Source organism: Oncorhynchus keta, chromosome 24, assembly GCF_023373465.1.
Source record: "Oncorhynchus keta strain PuntledgeMale-10-30-2019 chromosome 24, Oket_V2, whole genome shotgun sequence".
NCBI lineage: Eukaryota > Metazoa > Chordata > Actinopteri > Salmoniformes > Salmonidae > Oncorhynchus > Oncorhynchus keta.
The window spans coordinates 30506917-30526055 of record NC_068444.1 but is presented as its reverse complement, the minus strand read 5'-3'; the positions used below and the strand labels follow the sequence as shown (position 1 = coordinate 30526055).

The 19139-nt window shown below is 45.4% G+C and overlaps 1 protein-coding gene across 1 annotated transcript in view; it reads left to right on the top strand.

The window, feature by feature from the left end:
• LOC118357725 (protein shisa-9-like) overlaps nucleotides 1–18642 on the top strand; it is a 44191-nt gene extending 25549 nt beyond the window's left edge. The window contains exons 4-5 of the mRNA XM_052478119.1: nucleotides 7092–7196; nucleotides 14541–18642. Coding sequence (XP_052334079.1) covers nucleotides 7092–7196; nucleotides 14541–15010 — 575 coding nt within the window. The 3' untranslated portion in view covers nucleotides 15011–18642. The remainder of the gene's footprint in view (nucleotides 1–7091; nucleotides 7197–14540) is intronic.
• Nucleotides 18643–19139: the final 497 nt, after the last annotated feature.

The following is a 19139-nucleotide window of genomic DNA, read 5'->3' as shown; positions in this document are numbered from 1 at the left end:
GACGTCGGCTTGCCTCGAGAAAAAAAATGATGTTCCCGAACAGAAAAAAACAAAAGAGGTGGGCCTCTGATTGGCTGAACAAGTCACACACCCCCCTGACAACCTGGTCATGAGGGTTTTCTACAGCCGCCCTAAAATGTATGTAGTACATGTTTTACTCAGTAAAACCTGTGGGCAAGGCTGTTTGTCCCCAGGAGGTTCTCCATGTTGTAACCAAAAAAGTGTTAAACAAATCAAAATATCAATTGTTGTGACATGGTAGGGGTGCTATACAGAAGGTAGCCCTATTTGGTAAAATACCAAGTATATATTATGGCAAGGACAGCTCAAATAAGCAGAGAGAAACAACAGTCCATCTTTACTTTAAGACATGAAGGCCAGTCAATCTGTAAAATTTAAAGAACTTTTAAAGTTTATTCAAGTGCAGCAAAAACTATCAAGCGCTATGATGAAACCAGCTCTCATGAGGACTTTTGACTGGTACTGTATGTACACTACTGTTCAAAAGTTGGGGTCACTAAGAAATATCCTTGTTTTTGAAAGAAAAGCATTTTTTTTTGTCCATTACAATAACATAAATTTGTTCAGAAATACAGTGTAGACATTGTTAATGTTTTAAATGACTATTGTAGCTGGAAATGGCTGATCAATTTGATGTTATTCTATTTCTTGTTAACTTCTCTGGGATATGTGGGACGCTAGCAGGCGCCAAATTCAAAACAACAAAAACCCCATAATTAAAATTCCTCAAACATACAAATACACACACCATTTTAAAGATAAACTTTGTGTAAATCCAGCCACAGTGTCCAATTTCAAATAGGCTTTACAGTGAAACCACACCAAACAATTATGTTAGGTCAGCACCTAGTCACAGAAAACCATACAGCCATTTTCCAGCCAAGGAGAGGGCTCACAAAAGTCAGAAATAGCGATTAAATGAATCACTAACCTTTGATGATCTTCATCAGATGGAACTCACAGGACTTCATGTTAGACAATAAATGTGTGTTTTGTTCAATAAAGTTAATATTTATGTCCAAAAACCTCATTTGAAATTGGTGTGTTATGATCAGAAATGCATTGTCTCAACAAACATCCGGTGAAAGTGCAGAGAGCCACATCAAATCACAGAAATACTCATAATAAACATTGATAAAAGATACAAGTGTTATGCATGGAATCATAGATAAACATCTCCTTAATGCAAGCGCTGTGTCAGATTTCAAAAAGGCTTTACGGCGAAAGCACACCTTGCGATTATGTTAGGTCAGCACCTAGCCACAGAAAAACATACAGCCATTTCCAACCAAGGAGGTGTGTCACAAAACTCAGAAATAGCATTATAAATATTCACTTACCTTTGATGATCTTCATCAGAAACAATAAATGTTTGTTTTGTTCAATAAAGTCCACCATTTATGTCCAAATACCTCCTTTTTGTTTGCGTGTTTAGTTCACAAATCCAAACTCACGAGGCGCGGGCAAGTCCAGGCGAAAGTCCAGACGGAGAGTCAAAAAAGTTATATTTCAGTTCGTAGAAACATGTCAAACGATGTATAGAATAAATCTTTAGGATGTTTTTATCATAAATCTTCAATAATGTTTCAACCGGACAAATCCTTTGTCTGAACGCAGCTGCAAGACACCTGACTCCAACAGCTCTCATTCTCTCCTCTTTTACAGTTGAAGCCTGAAACAAGGTTCTAAAAAGCTACTGTGGTCCTTCTGTAGCTCAGTTGGTAGAGCATGGCGCTTGTAATGCCAGGGTAGTGGGTTCGATTCCCGGGACCACCCATAAGTAGAATGTATGCACACATGACTGTAAGTCGCTTTGGATAAAAGTGTCTGCTAAATGGCATATATTATTTATTATTATTATTATATTACTGTTGACATCTAGTGGAAGCCTTGGGAAGTGCAATATGGCCCCACAGACACTGTATATTCGATAGGCAATGACTTGAAAAACTACAAACCTCAGTTTTCCCACTTCCTGGTGGATTTCTTCTCAGGTTTTTGCCTGCCATATGAGTTCTGTTATACTCACAGACATCATTCAAACAGTTTTAGAAACTTCTGAGTATTTTCTATCCAAATCTACTAATTAATATTACTAAATATTACTAAATACTAATGCATATTCTAGCTTTTGGGCCTGAGTAGAAGGCAGTTTACTCTGGGCACCTTATTATTCAAGCTACTCAATACTGCCCCCCAGTCCCAAAGAAGTTAACAAACTATAGTTTTGGCAAGTCGGTTAGGAAATCTACTTTGTGCATGACACAAGTAATTATTCTAACAATTGTTTACAGACAGACTATTTCACTTATAATTCACTGTCTCACAATTCCAGTGGGTCAGAAGTTTACATACACTAAGTTGACTGTGCCTTTAAACAGCTTGGAAATTTTCAGAAATTATGTCATGGCTTTAGAAGCTTCTGTTAGGCTAATTGACATAATTTGAATCAATTGGAGGTGTACCTGTGGATGCATTTCAAGGCCTACCTTCAAAACACAGTGCCTCTTTTCTTGACATCATGGGAAAATCAAAAGAAATCAGCCAAGACCTCAGAAAAAAATTGTAGACCTCCACAAGTCTGGTTCATCCTTGGGAGCAATTTCCAAATGCTTGAAGGTACCACGTTCATCTGTACAAACAATAGTATGCAAGTATAAACACCATGGGACCACGCAGCCGTCATACCGCTCAGGAAGGAGACGCATTCTGTATCCTAGAGATGAACGTACTTTGGTGCGAAAAGTGCAAATCAATTCCAGAACAACAGCAAAGGACCTTGTGAAGATGCTTGAGGAAACAGGTACAAAAGTTTCTATATCCACAGTAAAACGAGTCCTATATCGACATAACCTGAAAGGACGCTCAGCAAGGAAGAAGCCACTGCTCCAAATTTGTGGGCAGAACTAAAAAAAGCGTGTGCGAGCAAGGAGGCCTACAAACCTGACTCAGTTACACCAGCTCTGTCAGGAGGAATGGGCCAAAATTCACCCAACTTATTGTGGGAAGCTTGTGGAAGACTACCCAAACCATTTGACCCAAGTTAGACAAGTTAAAGGCAATGCTACCAAATACTAATTGAGTGTATGTGAACTTCTGACCCCCTGGGAATGTGATGAAAGAAATAAAAGCTGAAATAAATGATTCTCTCCTATTATTCTGACATTTCACATTCCACACTTAAAATAAACTAACTGATCTAAGACAGGGAATTTTTACTAGGAGTAAATGTCAGGAATTGTGACAAACTGAGTTTAAGTGTATTTGGCTAAGATGTATGTAAACTTCCAACTTCAACTGTATGGATCACATTAAGCATCTCCAATCCAATATTAAATCTAGAATCGGCTTCCTATTTTGCAACAAAGCATCCTTCACTCATTCTGCCAAACATACCCTTGTAAAACTGACTATCCTACCGATCCTTGACTTCGGCGATGTCATTTACAAAACAGCCTCCAACACTCTACTCAACAAATTGGATGCAGTCTATCACAGTGCCATCCGTTCTGTCACCAAAGCCCCATATACCCCCCCCCACTGCGACCTGTATGCTTACGTTGGCTGGCCCTCGCTTCATATTCCTCGCCAAACCCACCGGCTCCAGGTCATTTATAAGTCTTTGCTAGGTAAAGCCCCGCCTGACTAGACTGGAATGGAAAGTATTGCAATCTGAATTCCTCTCAGAAACATTCGCTCTTTCTCTCTTAGATTTGTCTCTCTCTCTAATGAATATCCAGGCATCACACACATAAATGTCGCCTGGCGGACAATGCTGATCCGACCTGACAGAGACCTGGAGACGACTTACACATACACACACATGAAGACACACACACACACACATATGTACACACACACAAACACGTATATAAACGTATGTAGGAACACACATACTGTACATACAGGCAGACACACACAGCAGCAAATGTGTTTCTCATGTTGGGTTGGGATCAATTCCATTTAAATTCTCTAAATTCAGGAAGTGATTTGAAGTAAGATTTTGATTATTATATATTTTTATGAAAATCCTTCCTGAATTGAAATGGAATTGACACCTCCTCTGGTGCTTTATTCAAAACCAAAAGCATCATCTGTGTGAAAGGGGCATTATGACTTCAACCCACAGCTCAGAGAGAACACAACGTCATTGATGTGTTCATGGAGAGAGACAGAACAATAAATTCACGAGAGCACACACACAAAGTGAGCGAGCAGGACAGGGTTAGGAGTGTGTGTGCCTGAGGGATCGGGGTTCTGGAAGCACTGACCTCACTGCTAAGACCGAAGCTGTCCCTGTCCCCCTGAGCTGACAGAGGCTGTCCCCATCCCCCTGAGCTGAAGCTATCTGACACACTGACACACTGACCTCACTGCTGAGACCGAGGCTGTCCCAGTTCCCCTGAGCTGAAGCTATCTCACACACTGGCCTCACTGTTGAGGCCGAGGCTGTCCCCATCCCCCTGAGCTCCAGCAGGTATATTTCACTGGTCACACCCAAAGCCTTTGGCCGCCTTTCCTTACAGTTCTCTTCTGCCAATGACTGGAAAAAATCCTCTCACAAATCCCCTCACTAACTTTAACATCAGCTGTCAGAGCAGCTTACAGATCATTGCACCTGTACATAGCCCATCTGTAAATAGCTCACTCAACTACCTCATCCCCATTTGTTATAATTTATTATGCTCCTTTGCACCCCAGTATCTCTACTTGCACATTCATCTTCTGCACATCTATCACTCCAGTGTTTAATTACTAAATTGTAATTATTTCACCACTATGGCCTATTTATTACCTTACCTCCCTAATCTTACTTCATTTGCACACACTGTACATAGACTTTTTTATTGTGTTATTGACTGTATGTTTGGTTATTCAATGTGTAACTCTGTGTTGTTTGTGTCTCATTGCTTTGCTTAATCTTAGCCAGGTCGCAGTTGTAAATGAGAACTTGTTCTCAACTTGAATACATGGTTAAATAAAGGTTAAATATACAGTGCCTTGCGAAAGTATTCGGCCCCCTTGAACTTTGCGATCTTTTGCCACATTTCAGGCTTCAAACATAAAGATATAAAACTGTATTTTTTGTGAAGAATCAACAACAAGTGGGACACAATCATGAAGTGGAATGACATTTATTGGATATTTCAAACTTTTTTAATAAATCAAAAACTGAAAAATTGGACGTGCAAAATTTTTAAAAAAAGCATCTCCATGTTCTCCCCCAATTGCTCGGTTTGACTGGGTGGGCAGCTCTAGGAAGAGTCTTGGTGGTTCCAAACAGTGTTTGGAAAAAGTACCCAATTGTCATTCTCGAGTAAAAGTGAAGATACCTTAAAAGAAAATTACTCAAGTAAAAGTGAATGTCACCCAGTAAAATACTACTTGAGTGAAAGTTTAAAAGTATTTGGTTTTAAATATACTTAAGTATAAAATGTTAAAGTAAAATGATAAATAATAAAGCAAAGCAGGTGGGATCCTTTTCTTGTTTTTAAATGTACTGATAGCCAGGCACATGCTCCAACACTCAGACATAATTTACAAACAAAGCATGTGTTTAGTGAGTCTGCCAGATCAGAGGCAGTAGGGATGACCAGGGATGTTCTCTGTTTAGTGAGTCTGCCAGATCAGAGGCAGTAGGGATGACCAGGGATGTTCTCTGTTTAGTGAGTCTGCCAGATCAGAGGCAGTAGGGATGACCAGGGATGTTCTCTTGATGAGTGTGTGAATTAGACAATTTCCGTGTCCTGCATTCAGCGAGTACTTTTGGGTGTCAGGGAAAATGTATGGAGTACAAAGTACATCATTCTCTTTAGGAATGTAGTAAGTAAAAGTAAAAGTTGTCAAAATGATAAATAGTAAGGTAAAGTACCAATACCCCAAAAAACGACTTAAGTCGTACCTTGAAGTATTTTTTACTTAAAGTACTTTACACCACTGGTTCCAAACTTCTTCCATTTAAGAATGATGGAGGCCACTGTGTTCTTGGGGACCTTCAATGCTGCAGACATTTTTTGGTACCCTTCCCCAGATCTGTGCATCGACACAGTCCTGTCTCGAAACTCTACAGACAATTCCTTCGACCTCTTGGCTTGGTTTTTGCTCTGACATGCACTGTCAACTGTGGGACCTTATATAGACAGATGTGTGCCTTTCCAAATCATGTCCAATCAATCAAATTTACCACCGTTGGACTCCAATCAAGTTGTAGAAACATCTCAAGGATGATCAATGGAAACAGGATGCACCTCAGCTCAATTTCGAGTCTCATTGCAAAGAGTCTGAATACTTATATAAATAAGGTATTTCTGTTTTTTTATTTTTCGTACATTTGCAAAGTTTTCTAAAAACCTGTTACGCTTTGTCGTTATGGGGTATTGTGTGTAGATTGCTAAGGAGTTTTTTGTGTTTAATCTATTTTAGAATAACACTGCAACGTCACAAAATGTGAAGTAATTCAAGGGGTCTGAATACTTTCCGAAGGCACTGTATATATTGCAAACTGCGCTGGCATGCCTTGGCAATGTTGGTGTAACAGTACATCATAGGGAAAAACACTTGGGGATTTTTATGGCGATGTACCGGTATGTAGGAATGATCATGTGAGCCTACTGTCTGTGCTCATATAGGCTACTAACGGACCCCAGTTCTATGGCCACTGGCCATGCAGGGTGTGAGATGGCTCTGCCCCTATGCAACCTCTGTGTCCCACTTTTCTTGTTCCCCCTGACAGCATGACAGAGGCTGGGGCAGCAGCGGTCATTGATGCAGTTTTTTTCTACTTAGTTTGTTTGTTCCATTGTTAATTAGTCACACCTCATTTAGCACTAGGGGCCACATCCTCCTTTGGCAAAACGGCACTTTGCAACAGGCAGTGTTGGGCTGTGATAGATCTGTGACAGATAGGGAAGAATAATTCTCAATCCCATCACAAATGTTAGGAGCATTTACATAGTATGCTGTCTGTACAATTGACAAATAAAGTGGTATTAATCTTAGTACTAACTTTATTCTCTTTTTTTCTCTCCATCTCGCTCTCTCTTACTCTCTATTCTTCTTTCTCCCTACAGAGCACTACCACCTGAACAATTCAGCGTTATACCCAGGAATGCCACACCCTCATAGCAACCTCAGTGGACTGGGCCTCAACAAGTACAACTCCCTCAGGGCTGTGGGTAAGGCCACACACACACACTCACACGCACATGCATAAGCATAATGGACACAAACATGCGCGCACACACACACACATGCATAAACACACATTAACACACATATAAACATATGGACACACACATGCGGACACACATGCATTCTCACACACACACACACACTGTGCACTCCAGGACATGCTGATCATAATCCAGACTGGCACTGTAACCTTTTCAAACCATCGTAAGGTTTTCAAGCTGGCATCTGATGTGGTTTCGGCTCCCTTCATGGAAAAGACATATCATGAATGAAAGGAGATATCCTACTGGCAATACAGTCTCAGCGCTTTTCTGGAAAGTGTAGGTCAGATCCATATACACTCAGTGGCAGTTTATTAGGTTCACAAAAATGGTTTGCTCCTACAGGCAGACAGGCATCAAGCAGGCAGACAGGCATCAAGGCATTCAGTTACTGTTCGAGGTACTGCCGCTCATTCCGTTCACCAGCTCCGGAGGTCTACATCACCGGCCTTCTAGGCGTCACTGAACTGGATTCATTACCACCAACCCCGGACTGTCTTGTTTCATTACGCACACCTGGTTCCATTTCCCCCTGATTAGTATGTGTACATATGTGTCTCTGTTCCCCCTTGTCCATGTTGATTATTGTTCCGTGTCCGTTGGTCTTGTGAGTACCTGTGCTGTGTTGTATTCGCTTGCGTGTTACCATGTTAGTGTGCACTTGATATTATGTGTCACAGTCTTCGAGGAGTAGTGGGGTTGGAGTCAGGCGAGAGAGCAGAGGGTTCGGAAACTCGTATTTTATTCCGGTACAAACGGTCACGCCAAAATACTGGGCGCATAAAACTGATCGGCCCAACACAGGACCCAAACAGTCCGGAGAAAATAAAATACAAATACACATCCACACTCTAACAGAGGTACAATCCCGCACAAACCTAAGTGGGCCTAACAGGCTTAAATAGACATAAATCAAGAAACAAAAGGGACAGGTGCAACCAATAAGACCAAACGAACAGAAAAGGAAAAAGGGATTGATGGCGGCCAGTAGACCGGCGACGACGACCGTGGAGTGCTGCCCGAACAGGCAGGGGAGCCACCTTCAGTGAGAGTTGTGACAATACCCTCCCCCCGACGTGTGGCTCCCGCAGCGCGCCGCCACCGACCTCGAGGGCGACCCGGGGGGCGAGGCGCAGGGCGATCCGGGTGGAGGCGGTGGAAGTCCCTCAGTAGTGAAGGGTCCAAAATGTCCCCCACCGGTACCCAGCACCTCTCCTCCGGACCGTACCCCTCCCAGTCCACGAGGTACTGTAGGCCCCTCACCCGGCGTCTAGAATCCAGGATAGCACGTACTGTGTACTTCGGGGACCCCTCAATGTCCGGAGGGGGCAGAGGGACCTCCGGCACCTCACCTTCCTGCAGGGGACCAGCCACCACCGGCCTGAGGAGAGACACATGAAACGAGGGGTTAATACGATAGTAAGGAGGAAGCTGTAACCTATAACACACCTCGTTTATCATCCTCAGGACTTTAAATGGCCCCACACACTGCAGCCCCAGCTTCCGGCAGGGCAAGCGGAGGGGCAGGTTTCGGGTCGAGAGCCAGACCCGGTCCCCTGGTGCGAACACGGGGGCCTCACTGCGGTGTTGGTCAGCGCTCCTCTTCTGCCGTCCACTAGCTTGTTTTAATGAAACAAGCTAGTGGACTTGTTTCCTCCACCGCAGGAGCCCATTCCTCCATTCCAGCCAGGACCGGCTGGTAGACCAACACGCACTGGAATGGTGACATGTTAGTAGAGGAGTGGCGGAAGGAGTTCTGAGCCACCTCCGCCCATGGGATGTACCTCGCCCATTCACCAGGCCGGTCCTGGCAATACGACTAAAGAAACCTCCCCACATCCTGGTTCACTCGCTCCACCTGCCCATTACTCTCGGGGTGGAAACCCGAGGTCAGGCTGAACGAGACCCCCAGCCGTTCCATGAACGCCCTCCAAACTCTGGACGTGAACTGGGGACCCCGATCAGAAACGATGTCCTCAGGCACCCCGTAGTGCCGGAAGACATGGGTAAACAGAGCCTCGGCAGTCTGTAGGGCCGTAGAGAGACCGGGCAACGGGATGAGACGGCAGGACTTAGAAAACCGATCCACAACTACCAGGATGGTGTAGTTTCCCTGAGACGGGGGAAGGTCGGTGAGAAAATCCACCGACAAGTGAGACCATGGCCGTTGTGTAAAGGGGAGGGGCTGTAAATTCCCTCTAGGCAGGTGTTGAGAAGCCTTGCTCTGAGCGCACACCGAGCAGGAGGAGACATAAAACCTCACGTCCTTGACCAAAGTGGGCCACCAGTACCTCCCCCTAAGACTCCGCACTGTCCTCTTGATCCCAGGATGACCCGAAGAGGGTAGTGTATGGGCCCATCGAATCAACCAATCACGGACACCAAGAGGCACGTACTGAACACCTGCTGGACACTGAGGTTCCAACCGTAACGTCCGCTCGATCTCCGCGTCCACCTCCCATACCACCGGTGCTACCAGACTTGAAGCCTGGAGGATTGGAGTTGGATCATTGGGCCGCTCCTCGGTGTCATATAGGCGGGACAGCGCGTCGGCCTTCATATTAAGGATGCCTGGCCAATAGGAAATCGTAAAACGAAATCGGGTAAAGAACATGGCCCACCTGGCCTGACGCGGATTCAATCTCCTCGCTGCCCGGATATACTCGAGATTACGATGGTCAGTCCAGATGAGGAAAGGGTGCTTGGCCCCCTCAAGCCAATGTTCCCACCCATTCAGAGCCTTGACTACAGTTAACAACTTCCAGCCCCCCACGTCATAGTTCCGCTCCGCCGGACCGAGCTTCCTCGAGAAGAGAGCGCAGGGGCGGAGCTTTGGTGGCGTGCCCGAGCGCTGTGATAGCACGGCTCCCACCCCAGTCTCGGACGCGTCCACCTCCACTATGAACCCCAAAAAGGGGTCCGTATGAGCCAGCACGGGAGCATCGGTGAACAGCTCCTTCAGGCGACTAAAAGCTCTGCCGCCTCTGCTGACCAGCGCAAGTGCGCCGTTCCACCTTCAGCAGTGAGGTAATGGGAGCAGCATTTACCAGGAGGTTTATAGCGCAATCCCCTGGTCTATTAGGTGGTAATTGGGTCGCCCTCTTCTTACAGAAGGCGATAGCCAAACCGGCATATTCAGAGGGAATGCGCACAGTGGAAACCGTCGTCGCACCGATGGAAACTCTGATACACCTGCCTGAACACTCCTCTGACCACCCTCGGAGAGCCCCCTGTCTCCATGAAATCTCAGGATTGTGATTAGCCAGCCAGGGAATCCCCAGCACCACTGGAAACGCAGGTGAATCAATAAGGAAGAGACTAATCCGCTCCTTATGATCCCCCTGCGTATGTCCAGTTGAACCGTGGCCTCCCCGACCAGCCCTGACCCTAATGGTCGGCTATCTTAGGAGTGCACGGGGAAAGGTTGGCCTAACGACACCAGGGGAGTCCCTAGCCTTAACGTGAGCCCACGATCCATAAAGTTCCCAGCTGCGCCTGAATCGACTAGCGCCTTATGCTGTAAAGAGGGAGAAAACTCAGAAAAATAAATTAGTAAGAACATATGACCAACAGGGAGCTCTGGATGAGTCTGGTGCTGACTCACCTGGGGTGAACAAGGAGTGCTCTGCCGGCCATCCCGACTCCCAGACGAGCTCCTCGAGCACCGATCGTCAGTGTGTCCTCTCCGAGCCTCCTCCGGTCACCCTCGATGCAGCCCCCCCTAACTCCATGGGGATTGGAGCGGGAGGGCCTGGAGGTGGAACCAACAGGGCACGTTCAGGACTCCCGCGGGCAGCCAGCAGGTTGTCCAGTCGGATGGACATGTCAATAACTCGTCAAGGGAGAGGGTGGTGTCCCGACAAGCTAGCTCCCTGTGGACGTCTTCCTGGAGGCTACAGCGATAGTGGTCCATCAGGGCCCTGTCGTTCCACCCCGCCCCCAGCGGCCAAGGTCTGGAACTCCAGCGCAAAGTCCTGCATGCTCCTCGTCTTCTGTCGCAGGTGAAACAGCCGTTCATCCGCCGCTCGGCCCTCCGGTGGGTGGTCGAACACGGCCTGGAACCGGCGGGTGAACTCGGGGTAGTGATCCCTCGCCGAGTCTGGGCCATTCCACACTGCGTTGGCCCACTCCAGGGCTCGACCAGTCAGACAGGAGACGAGGACGCTCACGCTGTCCTCCCCTGAGGGAGTCGGACGAACGGTAGCCAGGTACAGCTCCAGCTGTAGTAGGAACCCCTGGCACCCAGCCGCCATTCCATCGTACTCCCTGGGGAGCGCCAGACGCAGGGCACCGGATCCGGATGCCGGAGGAGGGGTAGGTGGTGCTTGTAGAAGAGGAGCTGGGGTTGAGGTAGGGAGGTCATTCCTCTCCCATCGGTCCATCCTCTCCATCATCTGGTCCATTGCCGACCCAATCCGGTGGAGAATGGCCGTATGATGGAGGACTCGCTCCTATCAGAGGTACAATCCCGGACAAACCTAGGCGGGCCTAACAGGCTTAAATAGACATAAATCAAGAAACAAAATAAGGGACAGGTGCAACCAATAAGACCAAACGAACAGAAAAGGAAAAAGGTATTGGTGGCGGATAGTAGACCGGCGACGACGACCGCCGAGCGCCGCCCGAATAGGCAGGGGAGCCACCTTCGGTGAGAGTCGTGACATTATGGGTCTCGTCCCGTGTATTTATTAGAGGTTTACACCTTGCTCTTTGTTTGGGTTACAGCCCAGTGTTATATGTATACGTATTTGTTTTGGGCTTCGTCTATTTAATGTTCATGACATAAGCTATTTTGGGTAGAGAAATAAAAGCCCCTATTTCATATTCCTGCTCCTGTCTCCTATCATTATACAACGTGACATCGATTGCACGTTAGAATAGGCAAAACGAGTGACCTTAGCGACTGTGCGTGGCATGATCGGCGGAACCAGGGGCACTGGTTCCAGTATCTCAAACGTCCAGCCCCCTGGTCTTTTCACGCGTGACAGTGTCTAGGCAGTGGTGGAAAAAGTTAAAGTGAAGATGATACTCTTTAATATAAAATTACTCAATGTCACCCAATAATGTCACCCAATAAAATATTACTGGTTTTATATATACTTAGTATCAAAAGTACATGTGCTAATATATACTGAATTATCAAAGGTAAAAGTATAAATCATTTCATATTCCTTACATTAAGCTAACCAGACAAAACACTCCAACACTCAGACATAATTTACAAAGGAAGCATCTGTGTTTAGTGAGTCCACCAGATCAGAGGCAGTAGGGATGACCAGGGATGTTCTCTTGATAAGTGCGTGAATTGGACCATTTTCCTGTCCTGCTAAGCATTCAAATGTAACGAGTACTTTTGAGTGTCAGGGAAAATGTATGGAGTAAAAAGTACATTATTTTCTTCAAGAATGTAGTGAAGTAAAAGTTGTCAAAAATAGAAATAGTACAGATGCCCCAAAAAACTACTTAAGTAGTACTTTAAAGAATTTGTATTTAAGTACTTTACATCACTGTGTCTAAAGGTTACATAGAACGGTGCGACAAACAAAAAATAACTAGTCAGTGAAGTCCTGTGGGCGAAAACATCTTGTTTATGAGAATGGTCGAAGTAGAATGGCAAGAATCGTGTAAGCTAACAGGCGGGCCACAAACAGATAAATAATGGCGCAGTGCAACAGTGGTGTGCAGAACAGCATCTCGGAAAGCACAACTTGTCAGTCCTTATCGCGGATGGACTATTATAGCAGACGACCACACCGGGTTCCACTCCTATCAGCTAAAAACAAGAAGCGGCTCCAGTGGGCATACGATCACCAACACTGGACAATTGAGTGGAAAAACATAATCTGGTCCGACGAATCGCGGTTCCATGCTGATGCCAGTCAGGATTTGGCATAGGCAGCATGAGTCCATGGCCCCATCCTGCCTGGTGTCAATGGTTACAGGCTGGTGGTGCTGGTGTAATGGTGTGGGAAATTTTTCCCTGGCACGTTTGTTCCCTTGATACCAATTGAGCAACATTTGAATGCCACACCTTGTAGAATCCATGCCTCAAATAATTCAGGATGTTCTGGAGGCAAAAAAGGGGTCCAGCCCGGTAGTAGATGGGTGTACCCAATAATCTGGCCACTGAGTGTATATACACAGTGTATGGTTCTGGTGAAGGTCATGTAAACCAGGGTTTCCCAAACCCTGGGTGCACGTTTTGTTAATTTCCTTAGGACTACACAGCTGATTCAAATAATCAAAGCTTGATGTTGAGTAAGTTATTTGAATCAGCTGTGTTGGGCAAAAACCAAAACATGCACCTAGGAGCTACAGTGATGTTGTGGTACAGACTGGCAGATTATGAACTTGGGAGATAGAAATATTAAAGTCGCACACTCTATACTATTCACAGTAATGTATTATTTTGTGTCTGAAACAACATTATGGCAGTGTGTTGGGACAGAACACACCATTCACACCGACAGACTGAAGAGAAATACAGCAATGGACAGGGACCAGAATCTCTGTCACTCCACAATCTACTTTTCAGGCATAAAGGGATGATTCACTGACTAGAGTGGAATGGAAAGTATTGCACTCTGAATTCCTCTCAGAAACATTCGCTCTTTCTCTCTTAGATTTCTCTCTCTCTCTAATGAGTATCCAGGCATTACACACATACATATTGCCTGTCAGATAACGCTGATCCGACCTGACAGAGGTCACACGTACACACGTAGACACACACACACGTATATAAACGTATGTAGGAACACACATACTGTACATATGTACAGGCAGACACTTGATTAATATATTTTTGATGAAAATCCTTCCTGAATTGAAATGGAATTGACACCAACTCTGGTGCTTCATTCAAAACCAAAAGCATCATCTGTGTGAAAGGGGCATTATGACTTCAACCCACAGCTCAGAGAGAACACAACGTCATTGATGTGTTCATGGAGAGAGACAGAACAATAAATTCACGAGAGCACACACACAAAGTGAGCGAGCAGGACAGGGTTAGGAGTGTGTGTGCCTGAGGGATCGGGGTTCTGGAAGCACTGACCTCACTGCTAAGAGCGAGGCTGTCGCCGTCCCCCTGAGCTGACCGAGGCTGTCCCCGTCCCCCTGAGCTGAAGCTACCAGACACACTGGCCTCCCAGTGCCCACCCTATTTATAACACAAATGTATTACAGTCGAAGTATTTTAGTTTTTTTTCTGAAATCAGGGCCTCTTCTTAGACAGTTGACAGTTAACTACAGGCCACTAACTCTCTTCTCTCTTGTCTGCTGCAGCGGACACTGCCTCTAGGGGATACTATAAGAGCTACCCTTTGATGGACTTCTCCCAGTACCAGGCAGCTCCAGCCTTCCAGCCCATCTCCCTGCACCCCAAGGACAAGTCCTACCTTCACCAGGACCACCACCAGCTCCCCACCCACCACAACCTCCATGCCCCCCTCTCCATCTCCATCCCCCAGAGCCACCCGGAGAGGTCCCGCCTGTCCAAGACCACCAGCCACCCCCTGTTCTCTAGCTCGGCCTTGAAAGCCTGGGACACCAGTGGACACTACGTCCAGAGGCAGGCCTCCCAGCCTGGGCACATCTCAGCCCATCAGCATGCCTATTCCACCAGGAGACTGCACAGCGTAGAGAATTTCCCGGAGATGTTCAACCACCCTGTGTCATATGGCCACCCATCCTCCTACCACCACACCAGGCATAAGAGCTACTCCACCAACAGCAAGACAGAGGTCACTGTCTGAGAATGGAGCTCTGAGTTCCTCTGTACCTACAATGATACAGAAACAGATACAAAAATGTACAGGATAGAGAGGAGTGTCTAAAAGTGTTTAAAAGATACTGGATGAAGGGGGGTTAAAAGATAGGGCAACAATGCATCAGCATCGCCACCCACCACCATGACTCAAGTACAATAACTGAACCACAAAGATCCCCAAGACATTGATAATGCAAGAGAAACACTGTCGCTCTCGGAACACCTCTGAGCCTCTATGTCTACCACAACTCCTTGTTGCTCGGAACCTTTCTTTAACTCTACCACATCTCTCCTTGCATTCTTCTCTGATCTTGTTCTTTCGCCTATATCCTCTATTTCCCACTCCCACAGCTCCCCCCTCTCTCAGCCCTTAGAAGCGCTGTGTTCAGGCCTTTAGAGGGATGATGGCACCCCCGGGGCCACATTAACTCGACAGGGACAATGCCATCCTCACGTCAGCTCCAATCAGCCTCCGCCCCAGCGCAAGACAGAGAGAGAGAGAGGGCGAGAGACAGGTAGGGAGATAGTGGGAAATCACTCTAGGGATCTTTAGAGGAAAGCCGGATGACAGGAGTGGACAAAGTATATATGTACAGATTTTTCTTCCCTGGGGGTGAAATGAAGGAGTCATTGTGGATCTGGAGACTGTATAGCCTGGGTGCCAGTCTGTTTCTGCTCTCTTGCCAACTCCTTATGGAATTGTCATGGCTTGACAATGACAATGGAGTAGGCAATGGCACAAACAGATCTGGGACCAGGCTAGAGACTGGGTCTTGGTGGAGTGTTTATGAGTAAGTGAGGACACACTGGGCTGTCAGTGTAAGTGAATTCGCTGCGGCATCTCAGACCCCAGAGGAGGTCTTCCGTGTTTTCCCCTGATGCACGGACAGTAAAGGGCACAGACAAGAGCTCTAGAGGAGTTGCTAAGGCTACCAGACTCTCTTTAAATGGCAATGTATGTACCTTATTATACAAGTGGTGCATCTATTTGTTTACCAGGACTATAATTAACCACTGAGGTAGAATAAAGAAACAAAACTATTGTTGAAAAGTAGGATACTTGTACATGACTAAATGACACATAACAGGCAGGGGACTAGTGATAGCAGCATCTTTGGTCAGGTGCAGTAGTTCTAAAACCCAGACAATGGTGCAGAAATGTGTAAGGACCAATGAAGTCTAATCGACGCTACGGTCTCTCGGAAGGTATTGGGTTGAGCACAAACTCACCCTAAAGAGGTACACACATGTAGTCTTGTAGGACCATCCTGCGATCTAGCAAGATCAGGATGGCCATACGAGTCTAACACACATGGCCAATGTACTAGCTGCACACTTCAGATTAAACCACTTCCAGAAGTGCTATTGCTAATGAAGGCAATGAATACAACTAAACTCTTTACATGAGTCATGATCATGATCATGATGCATTACTACCCCTTACCTCGCACATCCCTACCCTTCCTCATTTTCGACAAGTAGTCTAACGTTTAAGAGTGTGTGCGCCAGTAACCGAAAGGTCACTGGTTCAAATCCCCAAGCCGACTAGATGAAATATATGTCAATGTGCCCTTGAGCAAGGCACTTAACCCTAATTGTGCCTGTAAGTCACTCTGAATAAATGACTAACATGTAATCTTCACTCTATTCCTACTCATCTTCTCTATTCCTCCTCATCTTCTCTTCTCTATTCCTCCTCATCTTCTCTCTATTCCTCCTCTACCATTTTCTAATCAGCTCCTCTCCAGTTGTAACCGTAGCCTTCTTTCATCTCTTCCTTCTCTCGGCTCTCTCATCAAGTCTCTATTCACCCCATCTTTTGGAGAGCTATTTTCTTTCTCATTCCCTCCCAATCACTCGCTCATGTTCCATCTGTTCTCTGGCTCTAGGCGCTGTAACTGATAGTCCTTTGGCCCCCTGCTCTGTTTCCCAGTCCCATCACCCCATGTCCCACAGCCCCAGAATGCAGGTTTGCTTGCGTGTGTATGTATGTGTTTCAGGGCAGTGGGCTGAGACAAGGGCATGTGTACTCTCACATGAACATGATTGAAACTACCAGACACTGTTTAAATGACTCCCGCGCCAATAGCAGCTTTTAAAACAAATGTTTTAACGACAAGAACAGAAAACAGACCCATTTTCAGCTAAGTTTTCCACTGAATGCTTCCTGTCCTCACCTGAAAACCGAACATAGCCTATGCAATGCCAAACCTGTAACACTGTATCAACATCAACACGCTAGCATTACACCCTCACAACAAATTGTAAGATACCACCACCACAATGACTACCGCAACTGGTCATAACCATGTCATAACAGCTGACATAACTTGCCATAACATGTCATAATGGTCATAACACTGTCATGACCCATATATTTTCACCTGTTGTGATATATATTGTGTTTTTTATGGCTGGTTATGACACCTACATACGAAACCCACATTTTTTTCAATTTCTTAAAATGCATTTTAAAATCCTTTGTTGTTGTAATGTATTCATTAAAGTCATGTATTTTTTTAATATTTTAAATAACTTGTAGAAAATACACTTTGTGTCATGAAGCATTCTGGCCACCCTGTGTCACTTTACTTGGACTAAGAAAATACAAAGAGTGAAGACAAAGGGTGGCTACTTTGAAGAATCTCAAATATAAAACAAATTTTGATTTGTTTAACACTTTTTTGGTTACTACATGATTCCATATGTGTTATTTCTTAGTTTTGATGCCTTCACTATTATTCTAGAATGTAGAAAATAGTAAAAATAAAGAAAAACCCTGGAATGAGTAGGTGTGTCCAAACTTTTGACTGGTACTGTATATATACAGTTGAATTCGGAAGTTTACATACACTTAGGTTGGAGTCATTTTTCAACCACTCCACAAATTTCTTGTGAACAAACTATAGTTTTGGCAAGTCGGTTAGTACATCTACTTTGTGCATGACACAAGTAACTTTTCCAGCAATTGTTTACAGACAGATTATTTCACTTATAATTCACTGTATCACAATTCCAGTGGGTCAGAAGTTTACATACACTAAGTTGACTGTGCCTTCAAACAGCTTGGAAAATTCCAGAAAATTATGTTATGGCTTTAGAAGCCTCTGATAGGCTAATTGGAGGTGTACCTGTGGATGTATTTCAAGGGCTACCTTCACACTCAGTGCCTCTTTGCTTGACATCATGGGAAAATCAAAAGAAATCAGCCAAGACCTCAGAAAATAAATTGTAGACCTCCACAAGTCTGGTTCATCCTTGGGAGCAATTTCCAAATGCCTGAAGGTACCACGTTCGTCTGTACAAACAATAGAATGCAAGTATAAACACCATGGGACCACGCAGCTGTCATACTGCTCAGGAAGGAGACACGTTCTGTCTCCTAGAGATGAACATACTTTGGTGCGAAAAGTGCAAATCAATCCCAGAACAACAGCAAAGGAACTTGAAGATGCTGGAGGAATGCTGGAGGGAAAAAGTAAAATAAAATACATCATATATCGACATAACCTGAAATGCCGCTCAGCAAGGAAGAAGCCACTGCTCTAAAACCGCTATAAAAAAGCCAGACTACGGTTTGCAACTGCACATGGGGACAAAGATCGTACTTTTTGGAGAAATGTCCTCTGGTCTGATGAAACAAAAATAGAACTGTTTGGCCATAATGACCGTCGTTATGTTTGAAGGAAAAAGGGGGAGCCTTGCAAGCCGAAGAACACCATCCCAACCGTGAAGCACACCATCCCAACCGTGAAGCACGGGGGTGGCAGCATCATGTTGTGGGGGTGCATTGCTGCAGGAGGGACTGGTGCACTTCACAAAATAGATGGCATCATGAGGAAAGAAAATTATGTGGATATATTGAAGCAATATCTCAAGACATCAGTCAGGATGTTGAAGCTTGGTCGCAAATGGGTCTTCAAAATGGACAATGACCACAAGCATACTTCCAAAGTTGAGGCAAAATGGCTTAAGGACAATAAAGTCCTTGGACTTTGGAGTGGCCATCACAAAGCCCTGACCTCAATCCTGGGCAGAACTGAAAAAGCGTGTGTGAGCAAGGAGGCCTACAAACCTGTCTGAGTTACACCAGCTCTGTCAGGAGGAATGGGCCA